This window comes from Eleutherodactylus coqui, chromosome 2 (genome assembly GCF_035609145.1).
Source record: "Eleutherodactylus coqui strain aEleCoq1 chromosome 2, aEleCoq1.hap1, whole genome shotgun sequence".
NCBI lineage: Eukaryota > Metazoa > Chordata > Amphibia > Anura > Eleutherodactylidae > Eleutherodactylus > Eleutherodactylus coqui.
Genome location: NC_089838.1, coordinates 318,993,172 through 319,013,478, shown reverse-complemented (window position 1 = coordinate 319,013,478; position 20,307 = coordinate 318,993,172). Strand labels below are relative to the sequence as shown.

The 20,307-nt window shown below is 47.5% G+C and overlaps 1 protein-coding gene across 1 annotated transcript in view; it reads right to left on the bottom strand.

The window, feature by feature from the left end:
- Positions 1–20,307, bottom strand: part of LOC136610273 (venom factor-like) — a 183,690-nt gene that overhangs the window by 77,739 nt on the left and 85,644 nt on the right. Inside the window, exons 17-20 of the mRNA XM_066589505.1 lie at positions 12,511–12,622; positions 11,171–11,259; positions 8,940–9,079; positions 5,847–6,059 (exon numbers count right to left, since the gene is read on the bottom strand). Of these exons, the coding sequence (XP_066445602.1) occupies positions 5,847–6,059; positions 8,940–9,079; positions 11,171–11,259; positions 12,511–12,622 (554 nt within the window). The remainder of the gene's footprint in view (positions 1–5,846; positions 6,060–8,939; positions 9,080–11,170; positions 11,260–12,510; positions 12,623–20,307) is intronic.

Genomic DNA, 20,307 nt, shown 5'->3' with positions numbered 1-20,307 from the left:
GAGGGCTTTCACAACATATAATCTATATATATAAATACGAAAGCCCTCACTGACTGACTGACTGACTGACTGACTAAAAATTCTCCAACTTCCCGATGTCGTAGAAACATGAAATTTGGCACGAGCATAGATTATGTCCAAAATAGGAAAAGTAAAGGGGTCCCAACTTGATTATTCAATTCTAAGCGCAAAAGAACTAGCGTCCAAATTCTACGTACGGAATCTAATTCTTTCATTTCCAGATGTTGTAGAAACATGAAATTTGGCACGAACATAGATTATGTCCAAAATAGGAAAAGTAAATGGGTCCCAACTCGATTATTCAATTCTAGCGCAAAAGAATTAGCGTCCAAATTATACATACGTAATCTAATTCTCTCACTTTCCAATGTCACAGAAACTTGAAATTTGGCACAGGCAGTGATTATGTCATAAATAGGAAAAGCTAATGGGTCCCAACTCGATTATTCAATTCTAAGCGCAAAAGATTTAGCGTCAAAATTTTACGTACGTAATCTAATACTCTCACTTCTTGATGCCATAGAAACATGAAATTTGGCACGAGCATTGATTATGTCATAAATAGGAAAAGCTAATGGGTCCCAACTTGATTATTCAATTCTATGCGCAAAAGAATTCGTGTCCAAATTTTACGTATGTAATTTAATTCTCTCACTTCCCAATGTCATAGAAATTTGAAATATGGCACGGGCATTGATTATTTCATAAATAGGAACCGCTAATGGGTCCCAACTCGTTTATTCAATTCTAAGCACCAAAGAATTAGCGTCCAAATTTTACATACGGAATCTAATTCTCTCACTTCCCGGTGGCATAGAAACTTGAAATTTGGCACTGGCATTGATTATGTCATGAATAGGAAAAGTTAATAGGTCCCAACTCAATAATTCAATTCTAAGTGCAAAAGAATTTGCATCCAAATTTTACGTAAGTGATCTAATTCTCTCACTTCCCAATGTCATAGAAATTAGAAATTTGGCACAAGCATTGATTATGTCATAATAGGAAAAGCTAATGGGTCCTAAGTCAATTATTCAATTCTAAGAGCAAAAGAATTAGTGTCCAAATTTTACGTACGTTGAAGTGGTCGAAAAAAACGCAAAACCTCAAAGACTCTTAAGATCAACCCGCAGAATACAATCTCCAACGGTGATGCGTTGAAAGCAGGATATTTTGTCAAGAGGTTTATCTTTTAGTCCATCTAGTGACCCTGACCTCTTTGAGCTTTTCATGGACCTAAATTCCTATGTCCGTAAACTAACTCTGAAAAGACACTTTATACTCCATAAAGATAAAAACACCCTCAGAAATCCAATGGAGAATTCTAATCCCTCTATTGAATTCAATAAAGGGAGTTCTATGGATGAAAAACTATTATATACAGATTTAAGATTACCCAGCACATTTTATCCTGTAGAATCCAAAGGCCTTTACATTACGATGTTCTACAATGAGGTCTTGACTGGTTTAAAAAAAACTAACTTACAATTTAGATAAACAACAAAAAAGAAAGAACAATAATCTAACTAACTCCCACTTAAATAATACCCCCACTTCTTGTATGTAATGGTTTATAAGTACAGACAATTACCATCAAGATAAATTCATCACCATGATGTAGGATACATATAATTGTTCGAATTACCACCTAGTAACCTTTTGCTATTCTTCACATTGTCGATTACAGCAAATTAAGTCCAACATGCATCACATGACTGCCATGTAAACACATGGCTTAGTCATGTGTCTCAAGTAATCCAAGCCTCAATACCATAGTGGTATTCAACGCCATCACGGTCACACGTGATCGCCGCATCAATATGTAACATCCACACATGACCATACACCCGATCGCGTGATTGCTGCGTTATCACGCAGACACATCACGTGACCACGTCGTCTAGGAGTTGCGTCATCACGTGCCATCGTCGCGCTATGACCTTCCTTTAGACCACATGATCGCGCTCCCCCGGGCCATGTCATCACGTCAAATAACATGTGATATGACGCGTCCGACCCACCCGGAAGAACGCACACAATGCCGGACTCTACTAGGACAGCCTACCAATTAGGACTTTAGAGGTAATTAATGTTTTGTGCGTTATATATACCCTTGTATGCTATGTAATTTTCAGTGTACTTGAAAAAGGCTTGCCATTGTTTAAGGCCAAAACGCGTCGTACAGTACATTATTAAAGAGTGGATCCTGCACCGCTGTGGATTGGCTTATATACATCTGCCAGGACTGGAGGTGCCTAAGCATAGGCAACCTTGTGAAGTAAGTGTTTACATCTCTACTTAACATCGCTTACTTATATCACAGAACTCGCCAGAGCGCTGAGATTTTTTCTTTTCTTTGCATTATATGCAAAATGGTGATGTATAAAATGTGAAGGTGTTTTTAACGTTTTTTATTGCACCATATTGTATTTCTATGTGGTGGCCAAATTTCCATTCTTGTGCTGCAGCAGCTAGAGGGTTAACAAGCCAGTTAGTTTGCAGAACACAGACACAACAAAGTCTAGCTGGGGTAGTTCTCAAGTTATATGCTAATCTGGTGGGAGGAGCTAAAGTTATAAAAAAGGGACCTCCCCCTAGAGTGGCAGAGTAGAAGAGAATGTAGCCCAAGGTAGAACCTGCATGTCTCATTCCTGGGAATGCAAAGGAGATTGAGGCCCACCGCTGCAGAACCACTGAAGGACAAAGCTGACGCTACAGGACACCAAGCCAAAGAAAATAGATACCCCGAAGACTGCAGTATGGTGTCAGTGAGAGACCACCATGACAGGAAGGACCCCAGAGGTCGTACCAGCAAGAATGAGGTCAGGGAGAAAACTATAGTAAGGCCTCTCTTACGCAGGCGTTTTTTAACAGCGTTTAGCGGGCTTTAACGCTCACTAAAAACGCTATTCTAGCCCACTCCACTGAGCTGGACAACTCAGACAACATACTTGGGTATAAGAGTGTCGGTGAGGGCTTCTTCCTTCTTTGACCTTAATTTAGCTCCCCTCCTGAAATGGGCTGAGGAAATGGCGACACAATGGGCCTCTCTCCCGCTCACTCTGGTGGGCAGGGTCAATTTGATAAAGATGAAGCTGCTACCAAAATTTTTGTACGTACTACATAACTCCCCTGTTGTGGTCCCAATCAGATTCTTCGCTACGCTTCGTGGGATTGTACTGCGTATCCTGTGGAGAGGCTCCACCCCCAGGATTAAATTAGAGACCCTGTGCCTCCCGGTGAGCTGGGGAGGATTAGCCTTACCCCATTTTTACTATTACTACCTGGCCAGCCAGCTGGTGTATGCTGGGTGGTGGCTAACCTCATCGGATTACAATCCGGTGGTTGGACTGGAGCGCAGGGTGGCGGACCCCACCCTGGGATTGAGGGGTCTGCTGATGCGCGGCCACTCCTCTTCTAGTGCCCCCTTACCTGCCCCCATGCTGGTAACACTTAAAATATGGCACAAGGCATTGCGGCTGGCCCCTGTAGTGGAAGTCACATGGTCCCCACATACTCCTTTGTGGGATAATCCACACTTGCCGCACCTGCAGCGCTTTACAGAGTCTGCATTCTGGAGAGCTCATGGTATTAATCTACTATCTGACATAGTCACTGAGGGCATCTTCTGCACCTTCCTTCAACTGCAGATAGTCTACAACCTGCCTGAACACTCCTATTTCAGATATTACCAGCTACGACATGTGATCAGGGCTCAGTTTCAGGGCCTGTCCATACCGCTGTCTCTGACTCGGTTGGAGGGTTTGGCACAGATGTGCAACATAGTAAGACCATTGTCCAGTTTCTATGCCCACTTAGTGCAGTGTCTTGCTCCGTTGAGAGAGAGAGCCACCCAAAAATGGATCATTGACATTCCTGATCTGTTGGAGGGAGAGGGTGAAGACATATTGACGAGCTCTGGTCCTCGCTTGATTAATGCTAGAGATAGGCTCATCCAGGTAAGGTTCCTACACCGGATATACTACACCCCAACTAGGCTACATGTAATGGGTCTACTCCCCTCGGCGACCTGCCCCCGATGTTTAATTGCCGATGGGACCATCATACACATGTTTTGGGACTGCGGTGTCATGTGAGACTACTGGGGGGACGTCCTCATATTTATGGAATCTCGCCTGGGGGCCCCGAGGATCATGCACCCTGGGGTGTGCCTCTTTGGGCTTGTTGGAGACCTTCCAGTGGCAGCGGCAACCCGCACCTTATATAAACTACTATTTTTCTATGCTAAAAAGGTGAATTGAATTGGAAACACCCTGGTAAGCCGACCAGAAACGGATTGGTCCAGGTGGTGAACTCTGTGCTTCCAATGTACAAACTGACTTATATGGCGAGAGGATGTCTTGAGAAGTTTGACAAAATTTGGGGGGGCTGGGTAAACTGTCCTGCAACGGCAGCAGAGATGCCTGTCTAGAAACTAGGAAGGGATAAAATAAGGTACACCCGCTTGAACCGATCTACTGTTTAGGCTAATCCTTTTTTTTTTTTTTCTTTAAGTGTCGCGCAGGTTTGTTGTTTAAGGGATTAAGGGGGGAGGGTTAAAATTCTTTCTGGGAGGGGGGGGGGGGGCGGTTTCTCTAATCTTTCTTATGTCCCCTTGTTTATTTTGACCTGAGGGGGGGTCCTCCCGTTCTCTTTTTCTTCTCTTTCTTTCTCTCCTGGTATTTTGGGACTCCGAGGCTTGGAGCCCTAACCTAGTTTGGGTTTGTTTTATTATGAGCAGTTGATAAATCAATGCGAAAATGAACAGCCAAATACTATGTTTTATGAGAACACAAATATGCACACAAATATGCGAGACACTCCGTGTTTTTACTTTTGTCCTCTTTTTCTCTCAATTCTCATATACTGTGATGTATCAACAAGATGTGCATTCTTTTTGGTGTCCGCTGTTTTTGTATATGTATCTATTTTGGCTAAATAAACGTTCCTTTAAAAAAAAAAAAACACGCTATTCCATGCCTCAATAATTTCAATGGGGCTTCTTAGACGAGCGTTTTAGCGCAGCATTTATAACACGTGCCAAAACGATTGCTGTGTGTTCTATTTTCAGGCGTTGCAGTGTGTTTTTTAAGCCCTGCATCATCCATTGAAAAATACATGTACAGCATTTTACAGCGTTTCTAACGTGGCTTACTAGACCCCCGTGAGGGCAAAATGGGGCTTTGACTGCATTGTTCCTGCACAAAATATGCAGTTAAAATGTAGGCAAACGCTCACAAAAAATATGTAAAACGCTGCGTTGAAAAATGCAGCGTTTTTACAGACGCTTGTGTAGGAGTGGCCTAAGTCTCAGTCCCGGGGAAAAGTGAAGACCGGTGAGAGAAGCAAGAATACAGAAATCTGCAGTGTGAGCCTGAGATACGTAATCACATAGACTGGGAGATCCAGCCACTCAACTGCCTCTGTGTAGAAGGAGAGAAACCACCAAAACTAAGAAAGCCTCTGCTGCTAAATGTTATACCCCTGATATAGAAGAATGTAACTGCTACGCCTCGATGACAAGTGATGGCGAGTTATTATACTGCACTAGGTCTTCTGTTTGCACCGCTCTTCCATCAATACATCTACCATGGGGTCAGTACAGCCTGAAGTACCCCATTATATCTCCGTGTGGAGCAACTACATACAGCCACTTCAAAGAGACAACAGCCTACAATGTAACACTACTGTTGCCACAACATCCCTCAATCCCGGCCACCGCAGAAGTCCAACACATTAATGGATTGTGGGAGAGAACGATTTTCTGCTATAAGGAAATTAATTGAATTAGTGCCATAGCGCATACAGTAGCCGCATTCTCTTACCACGACTCTCAGTGTCTTCCTGACACCATCACCTACAAAGTCTCCATAGACCGCAACATTGACCTCAACCTCCTGTCCTCCTATAGAAAGTGGCACAATGACAAACGGAACCACAAAGGATGAGTTTTTCTTCACTTTCACCATAACTGTGTGCGGCTTTTTGTCTGTAGAAAGACTGCACAACTGAGGGTTGTGAGAAAGGGTCACTCGCACCTAAAATGAGATTGTATCAGTGTTAGTAAGTCACACATTATATGGCACTGTTACTTGAAAGAAGGCCCACCAAGTGTTTTTGCCCAAGAGCTTCCATCAACATTAATATGGCCAGTGGTTAGGTCAGGGACCACAAACAAGTTGAAGGTGAATTCAGATTTTTTTTTTGTGAGGTCTGTATTAAATTATTAAAATTTTGAAATGGAACTGTTCATCAATAATAAGCACCATGAACTTAGTAACATAGTATGTTAGGCTGAAAAAAGACAATGTCCATCTAGTTCATCCAGAGGAAGGCAAAATAAAACCAATGAGGCAAAAGCTAACTTAGCCCATTTGGGGGGAGGGAGAACTCCAACTCCATAATGGCAGTCAGAATAATCCTTGGATCAACGTTTGAAAGTTTCTACCTGACTGTAAGACCGACATCAACAACCCCACTGGTCACCTAATGTCTATATCCTTAATATCATAGCGCTCTAGGAAGACGTCTAGTTCTCTCTTAAAGGGGTGGTCTCGCGAAACAAAGTGGGGTTATACACTTCCGCATGGCCATATTAATACACTTTGTAATATACATCGTGCATTAAATTTGAGCCATACAGAAGTTATTCACTTATCTGCTCCGTTGCTAGCGTCCTCGTCTCCATGGTTCCGTCTAAATTCGCCGGCAGCTTGCTTTTTTAGACGCGCTTGCGCAGTCCGGTCTTCTCCATTCAGCACGAGCCGCTTCAGTGTGCTCCCTGCTACAGCTCTTCTGCGCATGCGCAGACGAGCTGTCACTGCTCGGGAGCGCGCTGGAGCAGCCATTCTGTACCTTCCTCTGTTAGAGGAAGGTGCAGAGCTGCCGAGCTGTCCGGAGAAGCCGCCCAGCTGTCCCGCCGTCCTGGTAAGTGATGGGCCGGGGGGGGGGGGGGGCTGCCGCTGCGATGGGGGGGCTGTCGCTGCGTCGGGGGAAGTAGCGCTAGGCCGGGGGGGGCTGTCACTAGGCCGGGGGAACTAGCGCTGGGCCGGGGGGGGGCTGTCGCTAGGCCGGGGGAACTAGCGCTGGGCCGGGGGGGGGGCTGTCGCTGCGCCGGGGGAACTAGCGCTGGGCCGGGGGGGCTGTCGCTGCACCGGGGGGGCTGCCGCTGTGATGGGGGGATGGGGGTTGGGGGGGGGTGCGCCGGTTACCTGCTGCCTGGCGGTGGGTGACTGGTCGGCGGCTGCGGTGGGTCCGGTCGGCGGCTGCGGGGCGTCGTGTTGTCATGGAGACACAGCTGGCAGCGTCTCGGGAGCGCGCATGTCGGGCTGCAGCGAGCGACGGGAAAAGAGCCGGCGGCCATCTTGGGGAAACTTTTATAAGTTGCTGAAACGCTGGAACGGTAAGTACGAACCAGCTAGAAATGTCATTTACAGGGGGGCTTAGTAATGTGTACTTAATGGGGGGGACTGGGCAAAAAAAAAAATTCACTGCTTCCTCGAGACATCTCCTTTAAACTCCTCTATGGATTTTGCCATCACCACATCCTCAGGCAGCTTATTCCACAGATTCACTGCTCTTACAGTAAAGAACAGTAAAATTCCTCTAGATATAGCAGATGTCCTCTTGTTACCGTCGCAGTCCTGGATATAAACAGATCATGGGAGAGATCCTTGTATCGTCCCCTCATGTATTTATATAGAGTTATGTGGTCGCCCCTTAACCGTTTCTTTTCCAGGGTAAGTAATCCCAATTTTGATACCCTCTCTCGGTATTCCAGTCCTCCCATTCCGTTTAATAATTTAGTTGCCCTTCTTTGAACCCCCTCAGGCGCTGCAACATCTTTCCTGAGTAGCGGAGTCCAGAACTGTACACAGTATTCCATGTGGGGCCTGACAAGTGCCTTATATAGTGGAAGAATAATGTTCTCGACCCTCACCCCGATACCTCTTTTAATGCACCCCAAAAGCTTTTTTGCTTTTGCAGCAGCTGACTGGCATGAATTGCTCCAGTTAAGTCTACAGTCCACTAGTACCCCTAGATTTTTTTTCCATACGCTTTTCCCTAGCCATACCCCATTTATGGTATATTGGTGGCATCAGTTTCTCCTGCCCATGTGCATAACCTTACATTTATCAATATTGAACTTCATTTGCAATTTTTCTACCCAAGCCCCCAGCTTATCTAGGTTCATTTTCAGCTGTACATTGTCCTGTTTTGTATGTGTGTGTGTATATATTTAAAAAAATACAGATACTGATTGTCTACTCCTATCTCTGCTCTGCCTTTGACACAGTCAACCACATCCTTCTTTTATAAATCCTCTGGCACTTTGCCATCACACAATTGGCCCTCCCAGGATCTCCTCATACCTTGCCAATCGAACATTTATTGTCTCCACTCGCACAACACATCCTCACCTTGCCCTGTCTTTTGAGGTCCCTTAAGGCTCTCTCCTGGGACTCCTCTTCTCAGTCTATACCTATGATCTGGGACAGCTCTTAAAATCTCTTGACTGTCCTTACCACTTTTACGTTGACTGCTTAAATTTATCTCTGGCTCGATGTTGCTATATGTTTCTATCTTCTTCTGCTGCTTTCTAAAACTCAACATGGACAAAACTGAATTCGTCATCATTTCCCCATCTCCTACCCAAACTATCCGTTATTGACTCTACACTTTCCCCAGTGTCACAAGCCCATTTCTTTGGGATAACTTTTGAGTCTGCCCTCCTTTCCTCCCTCCAATACGTTGAGCTGCAATAGTGAACACAACCCATGGACAAGTGTGGCATTGTTTTGGGAACAAAGCAGCCATAGTTTTCTAAGCCTGTACAGCTCCCTAATGATGATGTGATGCACAATATAAAACAGTTCAATGGGAAATCCAAAAAAACTGGTTAGTGTGAAATCATTTACCTGTATGTCTTTTGCTTCATAATTGTAAATGATGGCTCGAATTTCGACCTGCTCATTCCTCACCACAGAATACGGGAGTTTTAGGTCTACAAACATGGACTGGAAGGTCTGGATTTCATATGGTTCAGACACACAGATGCCTGTATAGATGGAATAGGACAGATGGTGAGAATTATCATCTCACAGCACATTATTTAGTGGCCAGCACCATAATTTTGTCAATATGATTACAGAATAGAGATGAGCGAACGTACTCGTAATGAGTACTTATGCACCCGAGTACCACCATTTTCGAGTACTTCAGTACTCGGGCGTAAAGATTCGGGGGCGCCGGGGGGCGGGGAGAGGCGCGGCGGTGCGGGGGGGAGCAGCGGGGAACAGGGGGGAGCCCTCTCTCTCTACCTCTCCCCCCCACTCCCCACTGCTACCCCCCGTGCCGCCACGGCGCCCCCCGAATCTTTACGCGCGAGTACCGCTGTACTCAAAAATGGCGGTGCTCGGGTGCGTAAGTACTCGTAACGAGTACGTTCGCTCATCTCTATTACAGAAGCATGGTTATTGTACAAACATAACCATCCACGGGGGTGACGGACCACAGGGCAATGGATTGGCCTGGATTATAGAAAACACAATCCTGGCCATTTAACATTTTTAATTCTCTGATCAATAGCTATCACAAAAGAAGGAAGCTCTGATTGTGCGCCCTGAAAATAGGCAACCAAATTAAAAGGGAAAACATGTTGAAACCTAAAATTAATATTCTCTTAAAGGTGTCTTGCAGGCAAAAACTATGAATGTTCTATCCTCAGGATAGGTTATCAATAGCAAATCGTCAGGGGTCAGATCAACTGATGAGAAGATGATGTGGACTTTCAGAGTTCGCAAAAAGTACAATCGGCAGGGGCCTGGTTTGCTATTACAGCTCTCTCCCATTGATGTGAATGGGAAAGGTGCAATGCCAAATTCGGACACTGTGCTATGGACGGTATTCTGAGAATTCCAGCTCTATGCACCATCTTCTCATCAGCTGAACAGCAGGGCTATCGAGTGGTGGACACTTGACGATCTGCTATTGATAACCTATCTTGAGGATGGGTGATTAATAGTTTTTGCATGTTAAACACCTTTAAAAGGGTTTCCAATATGAAGTGATATAAAGTGCTACATAATATGCATTCACTGTATAAATACAAAGGGTTGTCCAAAATATTGAAATATTACCCCAGGCTAGGTAATGGCATAATTAATAAAATAATCATTTTACACCCATTAAAGGGAACAGGTCACATTGAACCTGCAGTCCATTCTGCGGGCAGCACGTCATAGAGCAGGAGGAGCAGAGTAGATTGATACATACTTTTAGGGGAAAAGATTCAATAGAACTTGGATTTCATTAGTTTAAATCTCTTCATTCTGAGCTTATGTGTCCAGTGGGCGGTCCTATCAGTGATTAACAGCTATATCTGTATGACCGGTCATACACCGATAGCTGCCAATTACTGATAGAACTGCCCATACTTTGATATCTTGATGATGTATGCCGCACTGTGCAGCCCTCAACCAGCAAAAGCTGATTCCTAGTCATAGTTGGTGGTAGCAGTATTTAGATACGGTAGAGTTTGTTCGGATTGGAAGTCAGGTGGTTCCATTTTGTCAGATCAGTAAAGAAGGAAGTGTTTATAGGAAGAGTCTTGGTCAGGAATAACTCTTCATTGTAACCTCAGAAATTGGAAATACTTTAACCCTTTCCAATCCAATTTGTATCCTGGTTTTCCTAGGGGGCTTACTCTTTTTCTGCTATTATACAACGGCGCTATATGCTGGCTAAAGCCAGTACTGCATGAGGTGACACGTTGGATAGACTCTGACAGCAGAGAGGCCGGCAATATACAGTAAGAGAACCCCAATGGACGTCTTCCAACATCGGAGCTGTACATCATAATGTCTTCAGAGGTCAGACAGTGGATTGGAAAGGGTTAATGTTCTGGCTCTATAGCAGAATCCTGAGCTACAATGTAGGAGAACCTCAAATAATGGCCATGATTGGTGTAATTTATCATTCTTAGAGCTTTTAGCCTTAGGAGTCAAATTGTCTCCAAAGGGCAGACTTATAGGAGATCAAGGAACCCTAGGATGAGATATCCCAGGGTGACCAGAGTCTTCCAGGAAGCCAGATCCTCACATCAAACATACAGCAGTACAAAACAATTATTTTTGCATATTAAATTTACCTTTATTCTCTGATAGACTCACAGCCAGAAGTTCCCATGTTGTGATGGAGTCATTAAGGTAGATGTTCCTTAATAATTTTGTAGAGATGCTGATGAAAGATAAATATCATGTTAAGGGTTTTTCCATTTCCGTCAATTTATTAGAAGAGTTGCTTGACAATAAACTGATAAAACAGTATCCTCTTCCTGGGATCTCCAGTGATCAACTGTAATCTGTGGGGAAAACCTAGCAGCGAGTGTTCAATTTCCCTACAGCGCCTCCACAGGGGAAATTAAACATCACACAGGAGCTACACTTAAAGGCCCATTTACACGGAGCAATGATCGCTCAAAGATCGCTCAAACAGTTGCAGTGACAGCTTTGAGCGATCATTTTGCATAAACTTTTAAGTAGCTACTTAAGATCAATTAAGTGTGCAAATGAAGCCTTAGCTGAAAGCAGTTAATAGTCTGAAGGCTCTTATCTGCTTTCAGTTCTTTTGTTCTCCAACGGGAAACAATGCTATCAGCACTACCCACGGAGAACTGCTAATAAGGCTGAAGGACAATTTTTAGGTTGGACTAAATTTAACGATCAGCTAGCAGAGCACGAAAAGTGCATGATGGCCGCGCATTTAGACGCAGAGATGATCACTCAAACGATCGCTTCTTAGCGATTTTTGAGCGATCATCGCTCTGTGTAATTGGTCCTTAAGGGGTTAAACAGCCGGGATTGGAGTTATCGCTGATCCTAGTCATTAGAGTGACGCGTTAACAGTATAATACAGTTGGCACCTACAAGTGATGGTGTAGGCAAAGCTCCTGTATCTGCGCCATCTCTGAGCTGTAATAGAAAAGCGATACACCAAAGTAAATTGTTTACCACAAAGTCCTATTGTGGCACGGGGTGGGAAGGAGTTAAAGACAGAAAATCATATCTAAATTAAAGAAGTGATACAGCGGAAAAATTAGATATAAATTTTGCATGGTGGGTCCCAAAATAGTGTCTAATGGTTTACAGATGGTATTTCTAAAGTGAGTCAATGAACATAAGAGTGGTGAAACAAATCCAAGGATGGGGACAGTAGAGTTCATGAGACACAACAGATATACAGTAGGTCGGGGCAATTAGTGAAGTCAGGATGCACCTTTACAAATAAACAAAAAACAAGGAACTTTGTTGCTTATGGGAAGTTTTGGCAGCTGTGAGCATCAGATTCAGAGGTACTCAACCATAGGCCGAGCACCAACAAACCGACATTCTTCTGTCCCTTTAAGATGTTGCTAATCAAATCACTCTTTAAATAGAAACACTTACTGATTAGCTAAGAGTCAAATAGTGGAATCATTATGGAACTCACTTCTGTGCGTTAGGCTTTTCTTCCATTTCTACAACTTTCCACAACCAGCTCTCTGGAAAGTCATTCCGAACCAAAATCTCACCGTCTGGAATATAATCATCCTCAGAAATGCCTGTAGGAAACAACCCGTTCAGAAAGTCAATTATGTATTTCCATCCCACATATATATGACATCTCTGCAGGATATGCCAAAAATGTCTGATTGATGCAGGTCCTTCCCCCCGTGACTTACACTTATATTGAGACTAGGGTTCCCTAACCCTGCATGAATGGGTGGCCGCTGGCAGATAAAGAGTAGGGGGTGTTTGCACATGTACACTGCTTTCTACATTCTGTTCTACAGGAGTTGGACAAGCAATATAGCAAATGTGGTCGGCTGTTCCCGTTACTTCCATAGACATGGACTCTGTATTCATAACATTTTTAAGAAATATCTCAAAAGTTCTCATAATTCAAAAATCCAATTAAAGGAGATCATACAGGATTAGAGGAACATAGCTGCTATCTCGTAGTGCCACACTTGTCCATGGATTGTGGCTAGTATTGCAGCTCAGCTACATGGAAGTAAATGGTGCTGAGTATGCAATACCAAATGCAATCTATAGAGAGTAGGGCAATTTTTTTTTTTTGAAGAAAAGAAGCATGTCAGACATTTCCAATACGGCCCAACACTACATATGGCCAGACGGGTTACAGTGCTTCTGGGGATCCACAATTGTCTTGGAACCATTTTTATGTGGTAAGTAGAGATGAGCGAACACCAAAATGTTCGGGTGTTCGTTATTCGTAACGAACTTCCCGTGATGCTCGAGGGTTCGTTTCGAACAACGAACCCCATTGAAGTCAATGGGCGACCAGAACATTTTTGTATTTCGCCGATGCTCGCTAAGGTTTTCATGTGTGAAAATCTGGGCAATTCAGGAAAGTGATGGGAATGACACAGTGACGGATAGGGCAGGCGAGGGGCTACATGTTGGGCTGCATCTCAAGTTCACAGGTCCCACTATTAAGCCACAATACCGGCAAGAGTGGGCCCCCCCCCCTCCCAACAACTTTTACTTCTGAAAAGCCCTCATTAGCATGGCATACCTTTGCTAAGCACCACACTACCTCCAACAAAGCACAATCACTGCCTGCATGACACTCCACTGACACTTCTCCTGGGTTACATGCTGCCCAACCGCCCCCCCTCCCCCCCACAGCGCACACCAAAGTGTCCCTGCGCAGCCTTCAGCTGCCCTCATGCCACACCACGCTCATGTCTATTTAGAATTGCGTCTGCCATGACGAGGGACCGCAGGCACACACTGCAGAGGTTGGCACGGCTAGGCAGCGACCCTCTTTAAAAGTGGCGGAGCGATAGCCCACAATGCTGTACAGAAGCAATGAGAAATAGAATCCTGTGCCACCGCCATCAGGAGCTGCACACGTGGGCATAGCAATGGGGAACCTATGTGCCACACACTATTCATTCTGTCAAGGTGTCTGCATGCCCCAGTCAGACCGGGCTTTTTAATTCATAGACACAGGCAGGTACAACTCCCTATTGTGAAGTCCCTGTCGACCCACAGCATGGGTGGCTCCCTGGAACCCACCGGCGGTACACAGAAATATCCCATTGCATTGCCCAACACAGCTGAGGTAGTTATGTCGTGCTTAATGCAGGTAGGCTTCGGCCCACACTGCATGCCCCAGTCTGACTGGGGTTCTTTATAAGTGTACAGATGTAGTAAAAACTCCGTGTGCACCTACAGCATGGGTGGGTGCCAGGAAGCCACCGGCGGTACATAGAAATATCCCATTGCATTGCCCAACACAGCTGAGGTAGTAATGTTGTGCTTAACCCTTTCCAATCCAATTTGTATATGGTTTTCCTAGGGGGCTTACTCTTTTTCTGCTGTTATACAACGGCGCTATATGCTGGCTAAAGCCAGTACTGCATGAGCTGACACGTAGGATAGGCTCCGACAGCAGAGAGGCTGGCAATATACAGTAAGAGAACCCCGACGGACGTCTACCAACAACGGAGCTGTACAGCCTTAAACCCTAATGTCTTCACAGGTCACACAGTGGACTGGAAAGGGTTAATGCAGGTGGGTTTCGGCCCACACTGCATGCCCCAGTCAGACTGGGGTTCTTTACAAGTGGACACATGTAGGTTTAACTCCCTGTGGACCCACTGCCTGGGTGGGTGCCAGGAAGCCACCGGCGGTACATAGAAATATCCCATTGCATTGCCCAACACAGCTGAGGTAGTAATGTCGTGCGTAATACAGGTGGGCTTCGGCCCACACTGCATGCCCCAGTCAGACGGGTTCTTTAGAAGTGTACAGAAGTATTAAAAACTCAGTGTGCACCTACAGCATGGGTGGCTCCCTGGAACCCACCGGCGGTACACAAAAATATCCCATTGCATTGCCCAACACAGCTGAGGTAGTAATGTCGTGCGTAATGCAGGTGGGCTTCGGCCCACACTGCATGCCCCAGTCAGACTGGGGTTCTTTACAAGTGGACACATGTAGGTTTAACTCCCTGTGGACCCACTGCCTGGGTGGGTGCCAGGAAGCCACCGGCGGTACATAGAAATATCCCATTGCATTGCCCAACACAGCTGAGGTAGTAATGTCGTGCGTAATACAGGTGGGCTTCGGCCCACACTGCATGCCCCAGTCAGACGGGTTCTTTAGAAGTGTACAGAAGTATTAAAAACTCAGTGTGCACCTACAGCATGGGTGGCTCCCTGGAACCCACCGGCGGTACACAAAAATATCCCATTGCATTGCCCAACACAGCTGAGGTAGTAATGTCGTGCGTAATGCAGGTGGGCTTCGGCCCACACTGCATGCCCCAGTCAGACTGGGGTTCTTTACAAGTGGACACATGTAGGTTTAACTCCCTGTGGACCCACTGCCTGGGTGGGTGCCAGGAAGCCACGGCCGGTACATAGAAATATCCCATTGCATTGCCCAACACAGCTGAGGTAGTAATGTCGTGCGTAATACAGGTGGGCTTCGGCCCACACTGCATGCCCCAGTCAGACGGGTTCTTTAGAAGTGTACAGAAGTATTAAAAACTCAGTGTGCACCTACAGCATGGGTGGCTCCCTGGAACCCACCGGCGGTACATAAAAATATCCCATTGCATTGCCCAACACAGCTGAGGTAACGTCAGCTGTAATGCAGGTGGGCTAAAAATTAATTTGATTACACTGTAGGCGAGGGCCCACAAAAATTGCTGTATCAACAGTACTAATGTACATCCCAAAAATTGGCCATGGCCAGCCAAGAGGGCAGGTGAAACCCATTAATCGCTTTGGTTAATGTGGCTTAAGTGGTAACTAGGCCTGGAGGCAGCCCAGTGTAACGAAAAATTGGTTCAAGTTAAAGTTCCAATGCTTTTAAGCGCATTGAAACTTATAAAAATTGTTCAGAAAAATTATTTGAGTGAGCCTTGTGGCCCTAAGAAAAATTGCCCGTTCAGCGTGATTACGTGAGGTTTCACGAGGAGGAGCAGGAGGAGGAGGAGGAGGAATATTAGACACAGATTGATGAAGCAGAAATGTCCCCGTTTTGGATGGTGAGAGAGAACGTAGCTTCCATCCGCGGGTGCAGCCTACGTATTGCTTACGTATCGCTGCTGTCCGCTGGTGGAGAACAGAAGTCTGGGGAAATCCAGCCTTTGTTCATCTTGATGAGTGTTAGCCTGTCGGCACTGTCGGTTGACAAGCGGCTACGCTTATCTGTGATGATTCCCCCAGCCGCACTAAACACCCTCTCCGACAACACGCTAGCCGCAGGACAAGCAAGCACCTCAAGGGCATACAGGGCTAGTTCAGGCCACGTGTCCAGCTTCGACACCCAGTAGTTGTAGGGGGCAGAGGCGTCACCAAGGATGGTCGTGCGATCCGCTACGTACTCCCTCACCATCCTTTTGCAGTGCTCCCGCCGACTCAGCCGTGACTGGGGAGCGGTGACACAGTCTTGGTGGGGAGCCATAAAGCTGGCCAGGCCCTTAAAGACTGTTGCACTGCCTGGGATGTACATGCTGCTCGATCTACGCACATCCCCTGCAACATGGCCCTCGGAACTGCGCCTTCTGCCACTAGCGCTGTCGGCTGGGAATTTTACCATCAGCTTGTCCGCAAGGGTCCTGTGGTATAGCAACACTCTCGAACCCCTTTCCTCTTCGGGAATCAGAGTGGGCAGGTTCTCCTTATACCGTGGATCGAGCAGTGTGTACACCCAGTAATCCGTAGTGGCCAGAATGCGTGCAACGCGAGGGTCACGAGAAAGGCATCCTAACATGAAGTCAGCCATGTGTGCCAGGGTACCTGTACGCAACACATGGCTGTCTTCACTAGGAAGATCACTTTCAGGATCCTCCTCCTCCTCCTCCTCCTCCTCCTCCTCAGGCCATACACGCTGAAAGGATGACAGGCAATCAGCCGGTGTACCGTCAGCAGCGGCCCAAGCTGTCTCTTCCCCCTCCTCCTCATGCTCCTCCTCCTCCTCCTCCTGTACGCGCTGATAAATAGACAGGAGGGTGCCCTGACTATCCAGCGGCATACTGTCTTCCCCCGCCCCCGTTTCCGAGCGCAAAGCAGCTGCCTTTATGGTTTGCAGGGAATTTCTCAAGATGCATAGCAGAGGAATGGTGACGCTAATGATTGTAGCATCGCCGCTCACCACCTGGGTAGACTCCTCAAAATTACCAAGGACATGGCAGATGTCTGCCAACCAGGCCCACTCTTCTGAAAGGAATTGAGGAGGCTGACTCCCACTGCGCCGCCCATGTTGGAGTTGGTATTCGACTATAGCTCTACGCTGTTCATAGAGCCTGGCCAACATGTGGAGCGTAGAGTTCCACCGTGTGGGCACGTCGCACAGCAGTCGGTGCACTGGCAGCTTAAAGTGATGTTGCAGGGTGCGCAGGGTGGCAGCGTCCGTGTGGGACTTGCGGAAATGTGCGCAGAGCCGGCGCGCCTTTACGAGCAGGTCTGACAAGCGTGGGTAGCTTTTCAGAAACCGCTGAACCACCAAATTAAAGACGTGGGCCAGGCATGGCACGTGCGTGAGGCTGCCGAGCTGCAGAGCCGCCACCAGGTTACGGCCGTTGTCACACACGACCATGCCCGGTTGGAGGCTCAGCGGCGCAAGCCAGCGGTCGGTCTGCTGTGTCAGACCCTGCAGCAGTTCGTGGGCCGTGTGCCTCTTATCGCCTAAGCTGAGTAGTTTCAGCACGGCCTGCTGACGCTTGCCCACCGCTGTGCTGCCACACCGCGCGACACCGACTGCTGGCGACATGCTGCTGCTAACACATCTAGATTGTGAGACAGAGGAGGAGGAGGAGGAGGAGGGTGCTTTAGTGGAGGAAGCATACACCTCCGCAGATACCAGCACCGAGCTGGGGCCCGCAATTCTGGGGGTGGGTAGGACGTGAGCGGTCCCAGGCTCTGACTCTGTCCCAGCCTCCACTAAATTCACCCAATGTGCCGTCAGGGAGATGTAGTGGCCCTGCCCGCCTGTGCTTGTCCACGTGTCCGTAGTTAAGTGGACCGTGGCAGTAACCGCGTTGGTGAGGGCGCGCACAATGTTGCGGGAGACGTGGTCGTGCAGGGCTGGGACGGCACATCGGGAAAAGTAGTGGCGACTGGGAACTGAGTAGCGCGGGGCCGCCGCCTCCATGATACTTTTGAAGGACTCCGTTTCCACAACCCTATACGGCAGCATCTCAAGGCTGATGAATTTTGCGATGCGGACGGTTAACGTTTGAGCGTGCGGGTGCGTGGCGGCGTACTTGCGCTTGCGCTCGAACACTTGCGCAAGCGACGGCTGAACGGTGCGCTGAACTACACTGCTGGATGGGGCCGAGGACAGCGGAGATGAGGGTGTGGGTGCAGGCCATGAGGCGGTAGTGCCTGTGTCCTGAGAGGGGGGTTGCATCTCAGTGGCAGGTTGGGGCACAGGGGGAGAGGCAGGGGTGCAAACCGGAGGCGGTGAACGGCCTTCGTCCCACCTTGCGGGGTGCTTGGCCATCATATGTCTGCGCATGGTGGTGGTGGTGAGGCTGTTGGTGTTGGCTCCCCGGCTGAGCTTTGCGCGACAAAGGTTGCACACCACTGTTCGTCGGTCGTCAGGCGTCTCTGTGAAAAACTGCCAGACCTTAGAGCACCTCGGCCTCCGCAGGGTGGCATGGCGCGAGGGGGCGCTTTGGGAAACACTTGGTGGATTATTCGGTCTGGCCCTGCCTCTACCCCTGGCCACCGCACTGCCTCTTGCAACCTGCCCTGCTGATGCCCTTGACTCCCCCTCTGAAGACCTGTCCTCCTGAGTAAGCGTTGCACACCAGGTGGGGTCAGTCACCTCATCGTCCTGCTGCTCTTCCTCCGAATCCTCTGTGCGCTGCTCCCTGGGACTTACTGCCCTTACTACTACCTCACTGCAAGACAACTGTGTCTGATCGTCATCGTCCTCCTCACCCACAGAAAGTTGTTGAGACAGTTGGCGGAAGTCCCCAGCCTCTTCCCCCGGACCCCGGGAACTTTTGAATGGTTGGGCATCAGTGACGATAAACTCCTCTGGTGGGAGAGGAACCGCTGCTGCCCAATCTAAGCAGGGGCCCGAGAACAGTTCCTGGGAGTGTTCCCGCTCCTGAGCAGGTGTCATTGTAGTGGAGTGAGGAGGCTGGGAGGAAGGAGGAGCAGCAGACAGAGGATTCGGATTGGCAGCAGTGGACGGCGCAGAACTGCGGGTAGACGATAGGTTGCTCGAAGCACTTTCTGCCATCCAGGACAGGACCTGCTCACACTGCTCATTTTCTAATAACCGTCTCCCGCGTGGACCCATTAATTGGGCGATGAATGTGGGGACGCCAGAAACGTGCCTCTCTCCTAATCGCGCAGCAGACAGCTGCGACACACCTGGATCAGGAGCTTGGCCTGTGCCCACACCCTCACTTGGCCCTCCGCGTCCTCGGCCACGTCCACGTCCACGTCCTCTAGGCTTACCCCTACCCCTCAGCATGCTGTATTACCAGTGATTAGATTTCCCAGGCAGGAAATAAATTGGCGCAAGACTGCAGGCCAAATATAATTTTTGCCCTTTTTGGAAAACGAAAGGCCCCACTGCCTCTAGTGAATGAATTATCTAAGTTTAATAACTGTGCTGTGTCCCTGCTTATGTGTCACAGAACGTGAGGGTAGCAGAGTTATTAACTGTGGCAGAGCAGGTATTTTTTTTTCCCAATTAAGGAAAGCAAATGGCGAAGCCAGCAGTAAAGCGTAGCTGGGTGCGTATGATTTAGCAATGTTTTTCACGCAGCTCACACGTCTCCACAGGCGTAAGGACGGACAGAGGCTGGACAAATAGATTTGTTTTCAGTTTTTTCCCACCAACAGGCAGCACTGCGTATATTCAATGAACCTGAGAAGTTTAATAACTGTGCTGTGTCCCTGCTTATGTGTCACAGAACGTGAGGGTAGCAGAGTTATTATAACTCTTGGAGAGCAGGTATTTTTTTTCCCAATTAAGGAAAGCAAATGGCGAACCCAGCAGTAAAGCGTAGCTGGGTGCGTATGATTTAGCAATGTTTTTCACGCAGCTCACACGTGTCCACCGCCCGTAAGGACGGACAGAGGCTGGACAAATAGATTTGTTTTCAGTTTTTTCCCACCAACAGGCAGCACTGCGTATATTCAATGAACCTGAGAAGTTTAATAACTGTGCTGTGTCCCTGCTTATGTGTCACAGAACGTGAGGGTAGCAGAGTTATTATAACTCTTGGAGAGCAGGTATTTTT